This window comes from Anabrus simplex, chromosome 3 (assembly GCF_040414725.1).
Source record: "Anabrus simplex isolate iqAnaSimp1 chromosome 3, ASM4041472v1, whole genome shotgun sequence".
NCBI classification, from domain to species: domain Eukaryota; kingdom Metazoa; phylum Arthropoda; class Insecta; order Orthoptera; family Tettigoniidae; genus Anabrus; species Anabrus simplex.
In genome coordinates, this window is record NC_090267.1 from 49,154,457 (window position 1) to 49,175,433 (window position 20,977).

At 36.8% G+C, this 20,977-nt stretch overlaps 1 protein-coding gene across 1 annotated transcript in view; it reads right to left on the reverse strand.

The window, feature by feature from the left end:
* Positions 1–1,856: 1,856 nt before the first annotated feature.
* Positions 1,857–20,977, reverse strand: part of Gyc88E (Guanylyl cyclase at 88E) — an 814,243-nt gene continuing 795,122 nt past the window's right edge. Inside the window, exons 14-15 of the mRNA XM_067144088.2 lie at positions 16,245–16,466; positions 1,857–3,533 (exon numbers count right to left, since the gene is read on the reverse strand). Of these exons, the coding sequence (XP_067000189.2) occupies positions 3,004–3,533; positions 16,245–16,466 (752 nt within the window). The 3' untranslated portion in view covers positions 1,857–3,003. The remainder of the gene's footprint in view (positions 3,534–16,244; positions 16,467–20,977) is intronic.

Below are 20,977 nucleotides of genomic sequence, written 5' to 3' on the forward strand. Positions count from 1 at the left end.
TCAGAAAATGGTAGATTATTTCCCCGCCATTTTTAAAGGCCATACGGACATTTTAATGGGCTGCTGTGTGGGAGTCTCTGCCATGCCTACCTCACACTGATGGCACTTTATTGCATATTTTGGCAGTATTTTGCCATTTCTGTTTGAATTTGCCTCTAAGCTTTGACAAATGTCAGTGGTATTGTGTCAGTGCTTTAAGATGTTTCACTATTTACCTCATAATCTTTAAAAAGTAACAGGTGCATTCAAAACTCCAGATGCCTTTTTCTCACCTTTCAGTTCTTCAGTGCTCTGCTTCCTGCAAAAAACTCCATGTGCTGCAGTTCTTGTCTGATTGATATGAAACTTTCTGGAGTTATAGTTATATCTTCAACTAACAAAACATACTTAATAAAGAACTTTGTTGTTAATTGGAGGCAACGTTACATGCATTTGATTACAAGAGTATATTATTTTTCTATAGAAATCAGCAAACAAGAAATTCAAAAATTTCTAGTCTGATACACAGGTGAGGAGAAATACATTTTTTAAGTATGTTATATTTATTTATGTGTGTAAACACTATCATCAAATTTTGAAGTCATAGAAACCAAAATTGTGTCTCAGGGAACATTTTTCAGTATGTTATAACTAAATATTAAAAAATAATAATTGAAGATGATTAAATCAACCTACTGCTTTGAAACTTCGTATAATAGGTAATATTTACTTCATGAACGTGCTTACAAAATTTCATGCTGGTATCTGCAAAATTGTAAAAGTTAAACATTTCAGTCATCGGTCCCCTTAAGCCTGTAAATTTCAACTCTTTTATACAATTAAAATGTTGTACTTGATATTTTTGTAGACATAAATATTATGAAGATTGGTCCTGTGATTAAAAGCATGAAAAATGATGTTTCTGAAAACATTGCTGATTCAAACAAGATGGTTATTTGAAACAGACTCCTTATCGTCTCCCTCTGGCAAACTAACGAATGTGCAAATTGTCAAAAAATTAGGAGATCTGAAAGAAGTTGTCATGTCAAATTAATTTTTGATTGGTTTTATGTGTTAGCCATGTAGAACAAGCTGCAGATGTGAGACTTTGTCAGAGGGTAGACATTATATAAAAAATAAAATCTAGACCAAAACTTTAGAACTACAGGTTCCCTACTTCGTCACTTTCGCTAGTTTGCTGTAGTGGGGACGATATAATACTTGCCGAAGAGGAATTAAGTACAGAACTAAAATGGCCAGTTGTATACCAGTGGGAACAAAACCCACAACCTCTGGATTTTGCATGCGATTCTCTACCATTGAGCTGTGGTGGTCAAGGTCATTCTTGTGGTTGAGAAAGTTAAATATTCAAGATGGTTATTAATAACACTGTTCTACAAAGGTTCTATTTCGGGGATGAGGTACTGATCTGGCACTATGAGCAAGTTGTGTCCGATTGGCCATATTATTCTGTACTAAAATCTCTTTGGTATGTACTTCCTAATACTCAACATGACCTAACAGGCTAAAAATCTATTTTGAGTATAATGTGGTTGAGAAAGTTAAATATTCAAGATGGTTATTAATAATACTGTTCTACAAAGTTTCTATTTCTGGGATGAAAGTATGTAAATCAAGGAATTTACATTGCTAAATTCAAATCTGAAATCAGAATTGTGCTACCAGGGATAGTTTATCAGTAATATATATATATATATATATATATATATATATATATATATATACCATATGTGGTGTCATTATTTGCAGTAAATATGGTACTTTTATAAAAAATGTAAAAATAAATGGCAACATTAACTTTACTATTTCTGATTCTTTTTCAGACACTGATGTTAGTGCTAAGATAGTGTGGCAGGTTAACCTCAAAGTTACAGTGAGAAAGCAACGATTTCTACCAATTTAACATTTTTTAATTGGCTTCTTCTTCAGATATATCAAGGGAGTATTTCTGTGAATATTCTCTTCTTTAGTATTTCTATTCATTATGTCTATATGTCTGACAAAGAAAAGGAAGCCTGGGTATGTTTTAGTAAAGCAACACAAAACTTCCTTGGAAGTAGAAGAGACCCTAAATATTAAGAGTTTGTGAAAGAAATGATCAGAGCTTATGAAGATTTAGGATACAATAAACCCCTGAAAGTGCATTTCATGGACTCTCATCTAGACTACTTTGCAGAGAGTTGTAGTGATGTATCAGATGAGCAAGGAGAAAGATTTTGTAAAGACATAGCTATCATGGAGAAATGGTACGATGGGAAATGGATGCCTGCAACGTTAGCTGATTATTGCTGGAGTATAATTTGGGATGAGAGGAATGCTGAATACAAAAGGAAGAAATAAGACATGAAACTTTGTGGTGGCAAATTTCTGTCCATATTTTCCATTTTTTATAAACATTTATAAACATTCCTGTGAATGACTGTTAAAATGTGAGAATATTATGTGAGCACTCGAACTATCACCTTCTATTACTCTCCTAATGTTTATAGGCCCCCTTAATTGGATTTCTATCAGTATGTCTATGAATCTAAATTAAAGCTATATATATATACTGATATGACAATATTAAAAGAAATTAAAAATTGGATTACTCTTAAGCTATCCCTGATGTATGAAAAACTAAAACCAGATTTGAATTCAGTGTTAAAATGTCTACAAGAATCACACTTTTTCCCTCCAGAAAGTGGACTTTCTTTTTTTCGTAGAACAGTGTAATAATCCCTACCAGTTCCACTTCTCTCCTTCAAAGATAGCAGCAGAGATTCTTTTCTGTTTGTATTGTCTGAAGCTCAAATTTGCTTGTCTGGCAAAGTTTGCTGCATCCTAAGTTTCTTACAATATTTACAATTCTACACATGGTGTACTTCACCAAGAACCACTTTGAAATAAATAATTTATGTTCTCTTATATAGTTTTAAGGCCCATAGCCATTTCAAGGTTTAAATTTCTCGTAAGTGTGTTGTCGTTTTTTGGAATGCAGATGCCCATATTACATTTGACAGGTCACACCAAGGAGCACGAATTACTGTGCAGCCGATTCTTGTGACTTGAGCTGCTACCAAACCCAGCACAACACTGCTGCTGTTGCTGATGATGACTGTGATGGAAGTTGTGGTTGTGATGACTGCCTGGCATGATCATCCTCTTGGCCCTCACACACAGACTACCATCAGACTGCGATGATGTTGGTAAAACTCCCGGCTCGCTTGTCCCTTTGTCAGCATGACAGTTCACTTTCTCCTCTGAAACAACATCACGTTCTTCGGCAGGCCACGCTTCTTTAATCTCACTGACAGTAGGAGGTGGGGGTGGGGACGTTGATAGGGAGAGAGGTAAGAAGAATGATTGATGTGAATCCCTTTGAACTGACGATGTATTCAGTGAAGATTTGTTATTCTTCTGAGCTGTTACAACAGGCAATACTGACATTCTACGATGGGTCGCTTTTGCCAGTTCCTGTTCCAGTTCACTAATTGTTGAAACTGACGTTGCTGATGTGTTGAAAACAGCACCCATTGAGTTGGACCGGGATTCTGTATAAAGAAAAATTAGAGCTAAAATAAGCAACTTAAAAGACAACAATTCTATTCAAAGGTAAAAATAATCAATAAAAATATTACAAAACATCAACTTCGACAAGATATTGATTTATTATGAAAGATATATATGAATATAGTAATTATAGAATGATCTCAATCATATCCCATGCCTCAAAAGTACTCAGTTTTAATTACTGCATTGACGGAGTGAAAGTTCCTTATGGGAATCATTATAAGTACCTACGTGTTAATTTAAGGAAAGATCTTCATTGGGATAATCACATAAATGGGATTGTAAATAGAGGGTACAGATCTCTGCACATGGTTATGAGGGTGTTGAAGAGTTGTAGTAAGGATGTAAAGGAGAGGGCATATAAGTCTCTGGTAAGACCCGAACTAGAGTATGGTTCCAGTGTATGGGACCCTCACCAGAATTACTTGATTCAAGAACTGGAAAAAATCCAAAGTAAAGCAGCTCAGTTTGTTCTGGGTGATTTCCGACAAAAGACCAGCTTGGTGGCCTGGTTAAATTCTACTCCTCTTATTTTTAAATGATTAAAATCTGAGACTATCCATGACATTTTATTCTCCCTCTGCTTCTCTTACCCTCCATGATTGAACCTGTTATTCTCCTAGGTAACCCATACCCCTCAGTGGTGCCGACTTTTTGGGGGTGGGGAGCAAGGCGTTTTCTGCCCCACCCCCCGAAATTAATATAAAGAAAAAAGTAAGTACCATAATCTGAATTATTTGAGTGAATCATGCGCATCACCTACTTTCCTGTGTAGGTGAGGGGAGCCGGATGGAAGTGGTGTGAAGTTTGTGTCAGTGATTACTGACAATTTGATTTTTCTGAACACCGGAAATTTCTGCTCCCGCCCAGCTATCTGCGTGTGCGCGGACAACTCAACTACACCAATCGCCGCCAGAGGACAGCACAACAACAAAAGGCGCCAGGGGTGTGATGAACAGTTCAGTGGCAATCATTGGTTGTTGTTTACATTTGTTCGACATCTGTTGTACTGAAGTATAGTGCTGTTTTAAGTGTTAATGTTTATGTACTTTATCAGTATACTGAAGTTGGCTGTAAGTGAACCACAATCGTAATGAAGAGGCAAGCTTCCATTCAAAACTCTTTGTCCAAAAAAGCAAGTGTCAGTAAGCCTGTTGGCGATAGTCCTGAAGTCGGTAGTGTTACGAATGGACAAAGTGCAAATGGGCGTGACGGTGACAATGCTGAGGTTGGCTGCGTTGGTAGAACTGCTTCTTGTGATGTCGCTACTTCGAGCTCAATTAATGTAGCTACGTTCAGTCTTTCACAAATAAAAAAATAATTTATGTTAGAAAATGTTTCGAAACCTCAGCCTGGATACAAATTTCCCTACATTACTAGTTCAAATCATACTAGATCTTTTCAAATGAAGTGGCTAGAAGAATTTACATGGTTGGCTTATTCAGAGGAAAAGTCTGGATCTTTATGCAAGCACTGCGAGTTATTTTCCCACACCGAAAATGTATGGAAAGGAGATCACCAAGTAGCAGGGGCGTTGGTCACTCAGGCTTTTACCAATCTTAAAAAGGCCAGGGAAATGTTTAGCAAACATAAAAATTTATCCTATCATAAGAAATATGTTTTGTTCGCTGAAAATACATAAGGTATAACTTAGTTAAAACAATACTAAAAGTGTTATCAATCAAGTAAATGCCCAAAGAAGACTCAATATTGAGAATAATTGAAAATAGCTAATCCCTATAATACAAACAATATGACTTTGCGGTAGGCAGCTAATAGCTCTAAGGGGTCATTGTGACTCTGGTTGAATAAGCCTTGAAGAACCGGACCAAAATGATGGGAATTTTCAATCGTTGTTGAAATACCGACCCAACAGTGGAGATAATATTCTTAAAGACCAATTAATGACCAGTGGAGGGAATAATTAAGATTCTATTAGAATAAAATTTATTGTAGCCACCTATTCAATACAATTCACCATTTGTGGTGATTAAATTCTAAGTGATCTGTATTCAGTTTAGGTACATGTTTCACTCTGCTTTTGGGCATCTTCAGCCTGATGTCAATCTTAAGGTCAAGACCAGGTCTTGTCTGTGTTAAACATTTGGAACCAATATATACAAATATGACCTTATAATAAGAATCTTCCTATTTTTTTACAAATAAAAAAGGGGGCCTTACTCTAGGTGATATGTACAAAAATTATAATAACGTGCAACTTCAATTAGAACAAAATTTGTTACATGAATACGTTTAAATTTTCTAACAATTTACAAACTGTACAAAGCAACAATTGGATCTCTTCATCATTGGATGAACCGTTAGGTTTGTAGTTTGTAGAAAGTATGTTCCAAGGTTCTTTTTTTTCACCTATGCCATTCGCTTGGCATCCACTGATGAAGAGATCCAATTGTTGCTTTGTACAGTTTGTCAATTGTTAGATAATTTAAATGTATTCATGTAACAAATTTTGTTTTAATTGAAGTTGCACATTTTTATTATTTTTGTACATATCACCTAGAGTAAGGCCCCCTTTTTTATTTGTAAAAAAAATTGGAAGATTCTTAGTATAAGGTCATATTTGTATATATTGGTTCCAAATGTTTAACACAGACAAGACCTGGGTCTTGACCTTAAGACTGACAATAGGCTGAAGATGCCCAAAAACAGGGCGAAACATGTACCTATGTAGTGTATACAAATCACTTAGAATTTAATCACCATAAACAGTGAATTGTATTGAATAGGTGGCTACAATAAATTTTATTCGAATAGAATCTTAATTATTGTTATCTTTAGTACGGAACAAACATGAGATGAGTCACTTGTAACAGTGGTGGGAAGACGATGTACACAAGTCCTTTCATTCAAAACAAACTTATTAACACATTCAGTCATTTTATGCAATAAAAATTTGTAGAAAATGTCAGAAAGTCTGTTTTTATTCCATTTTAGCAGATGAAACCACTGACATCAGCCAAATCGAACAGTTTTCTCACTGTGTACGTTACGTAGAGGACCAGACTTTCAAAATCAGAGAAGATTTTCTGACATTTGTCCCCGTTTATGACGTCACTGGACCAGGTTTGGCCAACACACTATTGGAGACCTTGTCAACATTAGAGCTTGACCTAAACAAAATGAGAGCCCAAGGGTACCACAATGTGCGGGCAATTCAGTGGAGTACAAGTTTCCGTCAAAGAAAAGCTACCGTTGGCCCTGTATACACATTGTTCTTCACACACTCTAAATTTATGTTTGTCTGATGAGAGCAAAATACCTTCTATAAGAAACTGTATGGGTGTCATAAAAGAAGTCTGTGGATTCTTTCATATGTCAGCCAAAAGAACCAAAATATTGAAATCAATGATTTCTGAATGTTGTCCAGAACAAAAGAAGAAGAAACTTATTTCACTGTGCGAAACCCGATGGGTAGAAAGGAACGACTCAGTAATTTTATTTAAAGACATTTTGGAGTCTATCTTTCTCTCCCTTTGCAAAATAGAAGAGGAATTAAGTGATTCAGTATCCAAGGCTCACACTCTAAGTCGAGCTATTAGTCAACTTACATTTCTTGTTAATCTTTTTGTTTTGAGTCGGATCACAGTCCGTAATTTCAGGAATCTAGCCGGCCAAAAATCGTATCTCGGAAACTAATGGACCAATTTACAAAAACTTAGTATGTAACGGCTATTATTGGAGATAATTAAGTGTGTGGTCAATCAAGTACAAAGAACAAATTACTATGCCAGAAATAGAATTAGTAATCTTTGTAATTTTAATCATTTTTCATTATAGCTTTAAGAAATTAAATAGATGTTAATAGTGGTACATGCTGTTTAGAATGTTTAAAAACAGATACAGGAATACATGTACTTAGTTATTAGATGCAAGTACATCAGAATCGCTAACTTCACTGTCATTGTCTCCTTTGGCAGAACCAGGTACAGGAGACTCAGACTGGAAGTTGAGCACTTCTCGTGAAAGCGGAATCAACTTCCTCCTCCCTGATTTCCTTAATCTGGTAATGTAAGGGTCCGATGATAAAGCAGCCTACGGAAAAGGTCAGTATTTGTGTCATTTCTGGAAAGTTTCCTGTTATCTTTATTCTTGGTCTCCTGGGCTTCCACGGAGAGTTGTCCAATAGGTATAATAAAGTGCCTAATTACCTTCTCTCCATGAACCAAGAGTTTGTGTAAAGTTACCGGCATGTAGTACAATTTGTATTTTTGTAAGTACAATTGTACAGTTTCCTTTTCGTATGTTCCAAATGTCACTTTATCAATGGTATACCCACACGAAAGAGTTTCTAAGATGACACGTAGATGGTTTAATGTAGATCTACTCCAGTAATATCCACAGAAGTGGAAGCCTCTCTGAAGAATCTTCTAGCGGTTTCCATCATTGGTATTACCAGCACTTTGCTTCGGATATCAGCCAATAGATCAGTTTCCTCCATGAACCGAACCTGTATATTCTTCTTTCTTCAACCAATTTCTTCTCCTTGGCACCTCTTATTTGCCACTTTCTTACGTCAAGTCTGTACGCTATATGTAAAAGGCATTTGAAACATCGAATCCATGCATGAAGTGGTCATAACCCAAACTTAAGTGTTGTTGGGTTAATTACTCTTACTCTTTCAGTCACTTCAGGAATATTCTTTATCCCTTTAGGGGACATGCCATATATATAAAGCACCTTTGGGACGACTGATAGGAAGACAATGCACTGCAGACTTTTCCATCCACCACAGTGAAGTGTAGCTCACGTTCAACCACTCTGTGAACCACTGGCAGCTCACTTCTGTAGTGAAGTCATCTACAGTATTTATTTATTGCATGTGTATTTTAGGCTTTAAATCAGTGCGTAATTGTATTGTGATGAGTGAGAGTTATGCGATAAGCCTACGTGTGTGATTTCTTTCTTTAACATTAATAGTGTGATCTTTTATAGTCATCTGCAATATTTATTTATTGTGTCTTTTTTCTAGCTTTTATTGTCTGGATAAATTTATTAAATGCAGTTAATACATCCCCGCCCCTTGAACCCATAAAATTATTTGTCTACTTTCTCCCGCAATTTGCCTTATATTTCAGTGCTGAGGTTTCTTATGTGCCGTAGTTTTCCTCTGATTCTGTAGAAACCAAAAGTGGCCCCTGTAAACCCCGCGTCCCCTTTAGTTCATAAAAATAATTTGTAGATTAGTTTCTTCAGCTTTTTCTCTTGAACTTAAATACTGAATTTCACGAATTTATGTGCCGCCGTTTTTCCATGATGACGTTGAGAAAAGCCGTTCGATATGGCAACCCTGTTGTCATAAGAGCAATACTGTTTCCTTAACATGGAATGAGCTATAGTAATGGCAGAGTCATCCTGACGTTGTGATGCACTTCCTTCTGCAAGGCTGATTCTCTGGTCGAATCAACTTTTATTGTACATCAGCAATTTGTCCCTTTTTCTGCTATATTTTGTCCAGCGTGATCGAATTTTACCACACAAGATATTGACAGACTTCCTTATTGACTTGGATATATCCTCGGAAAAATCCTCAAAGCCTACATGTTCAATTACAACATTCGCAATATTGTCGTTCCGCTTATATTCCCTGCTGTTCCTCAACAGCTTGAAAACTGACCTCCAGGTTACAGAGTATATGGTTTCTGAAAAATATTAATTACTCTCATGGTTGCGCCTGGTCACAGCAAAAAGTCACAGTTTTCTATTCATTGAAGTATAGATGACTCCTGAAAACACTTTCATTGCGGAAAACAAAGGCAATCCATTTTGAAAGTCAGCTCAAATTTGTATAATTAGATGGCACCTGGACACTCTGTACCTGAATTTTAAGTGCATATTCTGGACAAAAATATAGTAATTTTCAGAAAATGCTACATACTATATAAAATACATACCTTCATCTAACATAATCACATTGCAAGCTAAAGACATATCATGTTCTGACGTCCTTACTGAGCCCTCACATAATAATAACTGCGCGCTTGCCTCGCCAGAATATGATGCCCTAATGGAGGATGGCCACTTTAGGCCTTTGGTGAGATTAGATAATCAGACAGCGTGACTTTTCAATACTCAATTACTGTACCCAAGAGTCTTATAAACACGACTCACAGAAAATGCGCACCAAAGACAAGGGTTGAAAATCTTATTTTTGGCCAGCTGTATGCTAGAAATTACCCACTGTGTGGATGCTATCAACCATGCATAACTTACCTGAGCAGTTTCAAAACAAAAATTTAGATCTTCCACAGGCCTTGACTAATGTCACGAGTGTCTTACCCCTTCTGTCGAAGGAGAGAGCAAATGCTGATGACTCATTTAAAGCCTTGTATAATCAAGTAAATTCATTTGCTGCTAAACTTGACATTAAAGAAGAGATTCCAAGAATTTGCTGCCTTCAAACAGCATGTAGCAATGTCCCTTACACCACAGAAGAAGAATACTATTGAGTAGCTGTTTATGTGCTATACCTGGACGATTTTTGTAACTCACTAAAAGAACGCTTTGAATCTCACAACGAAACAGTTGCATCCTTACAAAACATCCTTCCACAATTGTGTATCATAACAGATTTCGGTTCACTGGAGGCTGCTTTTAGTTTCTATGAAGAAGATCTGTCACATAAAAGAGATTGTACAAAATGAGTTTATTTCATGGAAAGAAAAGTGGAGTCAGGAATTTCCTTCAAACCTTCCAAAAATGGCTGTCAGTTCTCTAGAAAAATGTGACAAAACTTTTTTCCCCAACATTTTCATGAACCATCCCGTATGTTTTAAAATACCATATTTAAACTTTATTTATTACAAATCTCTGACGTATATTTCTCATTGTGTAAAGTACACAGGTTGATTTTTAAGTTTTGGCAACCATGCTCCAGCACAGCTGTGCAATGGTGCTGGACTCTGTTATTCTTAACCCTCTACTGCACAGTGTTGTCATCAGGCAACATATAACTTTTCACCTCAGTAAATCCTTCATCTTTATAGTCAATGAAACACATATACCAGTGATGTCTTGTTTTTTTAAACACATAACATATGACAAAACAGCCCTACAACCAAAGGGACTCCTTCCATCTCATCAACATCCACGCGTACCAACCAATGTTTATTTTCCGTGAGCCCTCCCCTTCATATTACCACAGGCTTCAGGAGTACCTCTGGCTCAACCTCAAAGACGTTACCTTGCCAGTAGGCAGTAATGTTTGGTCTTTGAATGTTAAAAGCTTAGCGTATATATCTCCCATTATGGCAAACCAAATCCCATACGAGTGTTAAGGTATTAGTCCCAATTAAGAATTTTCGGTATATCTAAAACACTGAATGTAATTTGAACATTGAAGCTTGAAAGTTTCTTCACCAAACGGAAATTAAAGATAATTCATGCAGTAGAGGATTCACAAAGATTCCTGACCTGTATCCCCTTTGCCAGAGCACATAACCTCACCCTTCCCCCTCCACATCTGTTGAAAATGAGCAGTTGTGAGCAAGTGCTCGCAAAAGAAGGTCATCATGTTTTCCAAGCATTAAGAAAGAAGCTGATTAAAAATCCAGTGTGCTAGAGGTTGCACGACACAAGAGTGTCACCAAGGACTCAAACATGTGTTGGACATGTCTCGATCTGGTCACCCGCCAGTAAGTGATGAAAACGTAAAGAGTGTGTCTGTGTTAGTGGAGATGCATCCGATGTGATTTTAACGCATACCGTTCCTCCACAGCACTTCATGGATAACCCACCCATCGTTCAGCATGACAGTGCTACGGCACACACAGCAGGAGTTGTATCTGAATTGTTCATTCGCTGAGAAGTGCATCCGTAGAACTGAAGACGTTTTGCAGGCCACTGACCGCTCTCTCGGAACACGTTTTATGCAATGCTGGTGACTATATCGAAGGCTTATGGAACTTCAGAACCATGTATCTGTAAATAAAATAGTTGCCAAAACTTAAAAAAATCATCCCTTGTAATTACAGTTTGTTTGGTTGGCACTAATCCCAACAAACCAGTGAGACAGACGTATATAAATGGTAAAAATGGCAACTTATAATCCTGCATAGTGAATATTGTTTTGACCTGAATACAGTATATGTCTTATGTCTGGTGGTCACCCGAAAATTTGTGTAACGTAATGCGACAAAATGTGTGACGGAAATGACATCACATTAGTCGTTACTGTAGACCTTGGTCGTCAAAGATTCCGTGGCTGTGGATTTGTATAAATAGAGTGTGTCGAAATAGAAAGTGTACTGTCAGTGACGTCACATAATGGTTACTGTAGGTCTTGGTTGCCGAAGATGCTCTGGTTGCCAACCAATAAGCACAAATTAGCACACTGGGGTGAAACATTGCCAACCAGGAATGAGATAGCTGGAAAATTTATAATGTCCAAAAATGGACCAACTATATTGGTATTATAAAGTTACTCGTTCGGACAAAAATTTCAGGTTTCAGGGAATCAACATCTATATCAAAGATCTCTGTGAAATGATGCAAATAAATCATTCATTAACAATATTTGAGTTTCATTTATTGAAAGACATATTCATGATATGTAGCTTTTCGCAAAGGGAAAATTTCCTTTTTTTGAAACACTTTGTATTCTGGAATTGGGCCACTTTCACTCTGAATAATAATCAGCACTTGTTTCCTATAAATTAAGTGGCAATCAAATAGTTTCCATTCGACGGCCATACAGTCTTGAATCAGGATGTCAATCGGGCAAAATCACAGTGAGCATTGAGGCACTCATCCCACCGATGCACCAGGTTGAAGAACCCCGTGTGGTAAAACACCGTGTCCTGCTGCACATCCTTTTCCGACCGGAAGTGTCGACACTTCAAGGCATTTTTGAGGGGACTGAGGGCATGATAATCGCATGGGGAGAGATCAGGACTATAAGGTGGATGCTCGAGTCTCTCCCACATGAATTGGCGTACCTTCTGCGTGACAACCTTGTCGGTATGGGGACGGGCGTCTTTTGTCGAAACGCAACCCACACAGAACTCAGTGCACCATTCTACAACGGTGGTTTTTGACAGACGTGCTGCCCCATACACAGTCTTCATTCTCCACTGGTGTTTGTCCTTCGACAGCCAATAACAGAATAATGGCACATTGGTCCTGTTTGGACACATTTGGTAATGATGTCGCCATAGTTCATGTGTTATAAGCTGTATTTATAAGCTATAAATTTCATTTTTGTTCCATATTGAAGTGCTATTATAAGAATAAATTGACACCTTTTCAATTCAATATATCAAGTAAATGATATTACATAAGTCTTGGGACTAGTTTCGGCCACTTAAAACATATGTATAGCAAATAAAGACATGGTTCACGTGGCCACATTTAACGCACGCACCTCGGCACAACACGACTGCCACACTAATCCCTTTGCATACATGTCCATGCTTATATATCCGCATCGGAGTCGCTCTATGTTGCATGTATGCTGCAACAATGTCCTCAAACATATACTTTTGGATCGTGCCTTATATTTGTGAGGTCTGTGGCTCATGTTACAAAATTCTAATCTTAAATAGGGCCTAATAATCAAAGGCAGTCGAAGTGTCCCGTATTTTTTTGCTTGTAATGTGGTCACTCTATGTTAGTACTTCAAACTATTTTGAACTCTGGTGCAAGAGCTGAAAATAATGTGAGCATTATCATGTTTTAAATGGTTTTTATAACTCCGTAGGAAAAAATCCATGACAGAGGATACCACTTCAGAGCTAACTTTTTCAACAGACTGAAGCAACCAGAAACCATCCGGAAGTAGTGATAAATAAAACATCCATACTGCTGCCAAGTATTGCACTTCAGTTCTTCCAGTCAGGAGTCTATAAGCCTTAGAAATTAGAACATTGTGACTTGCTGTGAGTAACAACCCAACATTAGAACATCTTAGACCTGTAAAAAAGTTCTTGATACATTTTATGAATAGACAAAGATAAAAGTTTGAGTTACAGTTCGAATTACTGTTACATAAACCAATATGAGAGTTCCACATGCCAGAATATACAGTATTTGATTTGTTTGAGGAAAGAGAAAACCATTGTAAATCTGTCATTTCTGGGTTGTCTAGTTATCTCTCCTATCTGCAGTAAAGTACGTTCGTTTATACAAAGAGTATAAACTGCAACAGATTCAAATGCAAATCAGTGGTGACTGATAAACACTGATATATTGATATGTAAAAGTAGGCAATTGCATTTGATATTTTATGTCAAATAAACTATTCAAATATTATTGTACAGAGTAGAATGGATTTACTGATGAAACAAAACATTACAATTGTCTTCCAGATAACAGCCCTCCATTTTCTAGTTGAACTATTCTTATCCTAGAAGGCATACACTCTCAAAAATGTCAAAATATATTTACAGAGATCAGGTGCTAAGATACTGGGAGTAGCTGATTGAAGTACTGAACATTAGAACTGATGTGAGTGAATTTATTGGTCCAATAATTTGTATGAATGCTCTTTTGTGTTAAGATGAGGTGAACTGGATGGTCATAGTAAAAATTTGGCAAGGTGACTTGGATATCAACATCTGACATTGAGTTATTTATGTTGTTTTTAATGTTTGTAGGTTCTATAAAGTATAATTGTTATTATTTGTAATTGTTTTCATTTTTTAGGGAGGATTACATTTGATGTACATGGAACTTAAATACAGTTTACCAACAAGTCCAGTATCTGATGTATGTGTTACATAATCATTTTTGTTATTACTAGAGCCCAGAAGTTAGGCAAAATGCTTTTTTTAATCTGGGTAGATATATCGAAGTGTTAAATAGAGACAAACATATTTCCGTATGTTTGGAAATGGTAGGACCAGTTATTATTTTGCCTTTTTTGTATATTTTAGCTTCCGTAGCCTATTTCTTAGTTTAATGTTTGTTTTTGCCTATTAAGTTAAAAAAAATTCTTTAATATTAATACAGTTCATTGGATTTATATTTTTTCTTTCCAGTGATTAATTTTAATACATAAATAACAGCAGAAAATATCCAAAGATTATGTCAGTAAATCGATTGAATTTTGGAATTCTGTGATATTTTTGCATCCCCAAACCACTATGCTTCCTCCCCCATGTTTTAGTGTAGGTAGGACATGTTGTAATTGGAGCTCTATATTTCGTTTGCACCACAATCTTACATTTCCACCAGATCCAAAGAAGTTCAACTTGGATTCGCCAGAAAATATCACAGAATTCCAAAATTCAATCGATTTACTGACATAATCTTTGGATATTTTCTGCTGTTATTTATGTATTAAAATTAATCACTGGAAAGAAAAAATATAAATCCAATGAACTGTATTAATATTAAAGAATTTTTTTTTTAACTTAATAGATGAAAAATAACATTTACATAAACAATGTTTTCATGTTACACAAATCTCTACTGAAAACTCCACAAGCCAAATGTTTGAGAGGGTTGCCAGGTCCCGTCCTTGCTATGTAAAATTAAGTGCTGATGATGATTATTGTTTTAAGAGGAAGAACAACTTGGTAACCATCCTCTACTAACACTAATCAGAAGGAAAATGGAAGAAGTCCAATACTTCAAAAAATGAAGGCATCGGCAAAAGAAAGGAAAGGACCATGAAGAGTGTGAAAATGAAAGACTCCCTAGGCCTCACAAATTTAATACCGTTGAGGTTAGAAGAGAACAAGAGCTGACCAAGCAAGGTCAGACAGGAAAGGTAAGAGCGAGGAAACTGACACAAGTAAGTTGAAGCAGCGCTAGACTCAGCTGGGGGAACTGTGGTCGCCAACCCACACTCCCAAGTTGAGAGGTCCTAGTCCCCCTTTTATTCACCTCCTCTTACAACAGACAGGGGATACCGTTGACGTTAATCTATCATCCCTACCCACAGGGGGATGTAAGATTCAGTCCTGAAATGTGATGCAGATGTGTGTTTCATAGCTTATGTTAAAGCACCTTTATTATCCTAGTGCAGATTTTTGTCATTATATATGCATGAAAGTAGCAAGAATGATTGTTGGTACAAACAGGTGGGAACAATGGCAGGAGGGTACTCGGAATGAGGAGATAAAGGCTAATTTCGGAATGAACTCGATGGATGAAGCTGTACGCATAAACCGGCTTCGGTGGTGGGTCATGTGAGGCGAATGGAGGAGGATAGGTTACCTAAGAGAATAATGGACTCTGTTATGGAGGGTAAGAGAAGTAGAGGGAGACCAAGACGACGATGGTTAGACTCGGTTTCTAACGATTTAAAGATAAGAGGTATAGAACTAAATGAGGCCACAACACCAGTTGCAAATCGAGGATTGTGGCGACGTTTACTAAATTCTCAGAGGCTTGCAGACTGAACGCTGAAAGGCATAACGGTCTATAATGATAATGTATGTATGTATGTATGTATGTATGTATATATGCCTGGTTTAATTATTTACTGCCTATTTCCTAAATGTTAAGTGCTTATTTGCCTGCCTATTTTAGCAAAACTAAATGCCTGAACTTCCAGGCTCTATATTTAAATTTAACATTTTTATAAGAAGAAATCTGTCCTAATGTGGTCTGCTATATAAATAGGTAAATAAATAAATATCTCCAAAATAAAAGAGGTTTCGAAGTCAATAGATGGTATCCTGGTGGATAAGACTAAGTGCACCCAGTCCACTTGTTCTGTAGTCTCCTACCTCTGTGAGCAGAATTCTTGATGGGAGAGTTGGCAGTAGAGCGCCGTGCCACATCCTGGAAAGTAACGGGTGAGTACACACGTCTCTCGTCTGCTCCCACAAGGCCAAGCAGTGAGCCACGGTCTGCTGCTTGTTCCCACATGGGCTTTGGACCAGGAGCTGCCATTCGAGTTAACGGCACACGGAATTCTCGTTGCTCTAACCAGTACGTCTTCATGGTCCCTGAAGACAAATCAGTAAGAGAAATATTTCTTAGAACACAATCAAAAGTAACTTAATTGAGTATGGATATGGGTAAATAGAGATCAAACCAAAATAATGATCATTGGCAGTAAGAAAACACCAGTCAAACAAATAAGAATCATGAACAGCTTACTGGCTGGCATTATTAATAATAAATGTGGGTCGATGTACTTAAGAGATAAAAAGGAGAGCTAGGATAGTTAAAACTGTGACGGCACAGCTGACCTAGTGGTGGGATAATCAAATACAAAATAATCGCTTATTTGATTACTTCATCTAATTTGATTACACTTCCGATTCAATTATTCATTCAAATGAGTGAGGCAATCAAATAATGAATATTTTTCCATCCGATTATTTTTTCGATTATTCATTTGAAACTCCATTCAAACCAATAAGGCAATCAAATAGTAAATTTTTCCATTTGATTTTTTTTTCATTATTCATTTTGAACTGCATTTGAATGAATGAGGCAACTGAACAGTGAATGCTTTTGAAATAATCAAATGTTATTAAGACAGTTAATTCACTTGGTTAGTTTCAACATAAGAGTATTAGCTTATTTCAATCGATTATCGATCTGACACACTTAAACGAAAAAAATTGATTCATGACACATCCAAATATTCTATGTGATACACTTGAATGATATTTGAAACATTCAATTATTTTATTTGACTATGTATTTGATTATCTAAATAATCGGTTGGAGGTTATTCAAATATTAAAAGTGTTCAATTATGCCATTACTACAACTGAATAATATTTGATACTTATTCGATTACTTGATTTGATTATGTAAATAATCGGATGGAGGTTATTTGATTATTAAAAATATTCAATTATCCCATCACTAAGTTGACGATGATATGGGAAAGCCACCACCCATTAGAAGAAAAATATGTTTGGTTAAGGTTCTAGTGTTCTTCATATTTCTGAATTTGCCTATAAAAAAATAGATCTGTAACACGTTGATGCCTTTGAAATACTGTTGGAGGTGGATGCTGAGAACCTGTGGACTGTTATGAGAGTGAAGCAGTCAATAATAGTCCGGCTCCATCACTAAATGATTAGCGTGCTGGCCTTTGGTCAAAGGGGTCCTGGGTTTGATTCCCGGCAGGGTTGGGAATTTTAACCATCATTGGTTAATTTCGTTGGCACGGGGGCTGGGTGTATCTGTCGTCTTCATCATCATTTCATTATCATCATGACGTGCAGATCGCCTACGGGTGTCAAATCAAAAGACCTGCACCTGGCGAGCCGAACATGTCCTTGGACAATAAGTCAATAATAAGTCAATAATAAATAAGTTCAATCTGAAAGCATGCTTAAGTACAAAAGTACAGCAGGGCATTGCCAAATACTTCAGGCACATTTTAAGGTAAGATAGCCTTGGAAAAAAAAATTCAAGGGACAGTTGGAGGACAGAGAATTCAGGGTGGAGCTCCAACAAGATACATGGATCAGAATGAACACATCATAAATGCTCCTCTTTAACATTGCATGACAATGGCAAAAAACAGGAGTTTATGGTGACAAATAACAGGCACCATTGTAAAGTAGTCCATAAGATCACAATACTAGAAACTGAGCAAATTTTGAAGAAGACAGACAATAAAAGGTCTCTGGAGAGATTTTGGCAGGAGGTGCTGCCTCTATCAATTCAAATTTGAACCCATCTGTAGTTCTACAGAATTTTTGTATGACTGAAGAACTACTAAACAACTGATTACTGTTTGTTAGGCTTCTGTTACCACAGTAAAGGACTGGGGTCCATTGATTAGTTTGTCTTGGAGTCCTCTATTTAATGGGGCTAGAGGTTCTAATGGCTTCTAACAGAGGACAGGAACGAACTCAAACAATGTACAGGGCACAGAAGGTAGAAAAGAGAGGGGGGCGGAGGGGAAGAAGGGGAGAAGTTGTGGAGGACAGGTGGGTTATTAAAGGGAAGGAATTTAAGGGTTAAGGAGTCTAGTCAGTGGAGGAAGAGTTTGTGAGAGGAATCAGTATGAGTCGCTGCTGGTAGAACATCAGAGGGAAGATGTGGAACTGAGAAGGAGGAGGTGAGAGGAAAGATATGAGAGACTAGAATTGTGGGGAAAGTGTATGGAGGAATGGGAACCAGGGTACAGTGTTATGAAGGAATTATGTTAAAACACATGTTGAGGAAAGTAGCAAGGAAGAAGGATAAGGAGAAGGTGGTAGTTTTTCACATTGGTATCAGCAAGATACGGCAAGCAGGAATAGGTACTAACATAGTTGGGGGATGTATGGGATTTGGTTATGATATTGTGGGAGAAGTTTAATGGAGCAGATACTGTTATCAATGGCATACTGCTTAGGAGGGATACTGAATGGAGGGTGATCAGAGATTTAAATGGGACTATGGAGTCAGGTATATGGAAAACTGGGAGTGAGATTAGTAGATCCCAATGGGTGGGTAGGAGATAGGGATCTATGCTCAGATGGTCTTTATTTGAATCACAGGGGTAGGTATAAGTTAAAGGGTTTGTTAAGAAGTCTCATAGGGAAGTACACTCAACCACACAAAAACTGGCCATCGCAGATGACTTTCTCTCAAAATCCTTTTGTTTGAAAGAGGATGAACATATTGCACACCTATAAAATGCAAGATAGCCATTCGCTATTCACATTTTATGAATATCCTTACATTTTGAGGATTATAAAATGAAATATTTTTTTGCCACTCAGTTTTTGTGTGGTTGAGTATACATTCAGAGAAAGTGGGGGTGGACTAGGGAGCAGGGATGAGAGAACAAATAGCTAGAAGTCAAATAAGGATGACAAAGTTGGTAGTGTTAAAGTGTAGGAGTAGTGTAAGGAAAAGTAATAGATGTAATTTAATAGATACCGTATGTATTTACCAGATATTGTAATAAGAGTTTAATTTTGGCTGAGAAATGATAGTATGGATGTGAAAATGTACTCTCAGAACTGGAGTGTTTATTGCAGAGAGAGGAGAGAATTAGTAGGAAGGGGAGTACTCATACTGGTGAAAGAAGAATTTGTTAATTAAGAAAAAAATAAGGATGAGAAACATAAAATTCTAGACATAAGGCTTATCTCTAAAGATAATATGCAATTTGATATTTTTGGGGTGTGCAGACCTGGAAGGGGTGATGCTGACATAGAATTATTTATAGGAAAATCAACTATGTGGGGAACAAAACATGATTGTAGTGGGTTATCTCAGTTCACCAAATGTTAAGTGGGAACAGTGGTGGCAATTGGGAATTAGAAAGGTGGGGGTGGGGGGAGGGCACAAAAAATTGTAGACAATACTGGGATCTGAGGTGTATAGTGGGACGGGGGGGGGGGGGCAGATGAACACTAACATTTTTAAATATAGCTATAAAATGATAAGATTTTGTTGCTCTATGAACAAATTGGAATGAGAAGAAAGGCTGACAACTTAACTGCAGTTATAACAGTTTTCTTGAGATGTTGATTAATATTATACAACCAGTGAGTTTACTCTAGGCCTTGTTTTATGCCCAGTTACACCAAAACATATGTACAGAATAATAGAAAATATTGTTAGATTTCTTCTAATAAATAATTTTATTTAATTAGATTTTAAAGCAATACAATAAGGAAATACAAAATGGTTTAAAGTTGAAACTGGTCTCCTACAGGGAAGTATACTATCCCCCATACTATTCATCACAGTCATGGATGAAATTCATAAGAACATTAAACAGAGGCTGGGAAGACAGGCAACAAAAGGTTTGCAGATGATATAGTAATATGGGGCGAGGATGAAATGGAAGTGCAAAAACAAGTAGATATATAGAATCAAGAGATAGAAAAATTTGGGATGAAAGTAAGCCCAGAGAAAAGTAAAACAATAGTGAAGACACGGGGAAGGAATGAAGGAATGAAGGAAGGAAGGTAGGAAGGAAGGAAGGAAGGAAGGAAGAAAGGAAGAGGAAAGATAAAACTGAATGATAAAATTCTGGAAGTGGTTAAAAGTTTCAGGTACTTGGGAAGTGTGATCACAGAAGATGGAAAGATTACCGAGGAAATTGAAAAAAGAATACACCAAACAAACAGCTTCTACCAGAGTGTAAGGGGTATTTTGTGGAACCAAGATGTCCCAAAGAAATGTAAGAAAGTATTATATTCAACCTATTATGAACCCATACTAACCTAAGCAGTTGGATCATGGACTACAACAAAACGAGAGGAGAGTAGAATACAGGCAGCGGAGATGAAATTCCTAAGAGGTAATAAGATAGAGTTTGAGGGATGTTCCACCATTCAACATTGTAAAATATATTAAATTATAAGAAGACCAGTTTCAACTCCCTTGGAGTCATCATCAATTCTTGTTGAAAATCAAATCAAGGGGAATCTGATAACAATCATCATAATAAAAAATTATGTACCTAAAGGAGATTGCTTGGAAATACATCATTGGGTTGCAAGACATTACCTTGAAATGTAATGTATACATGGCAAGCAGCACT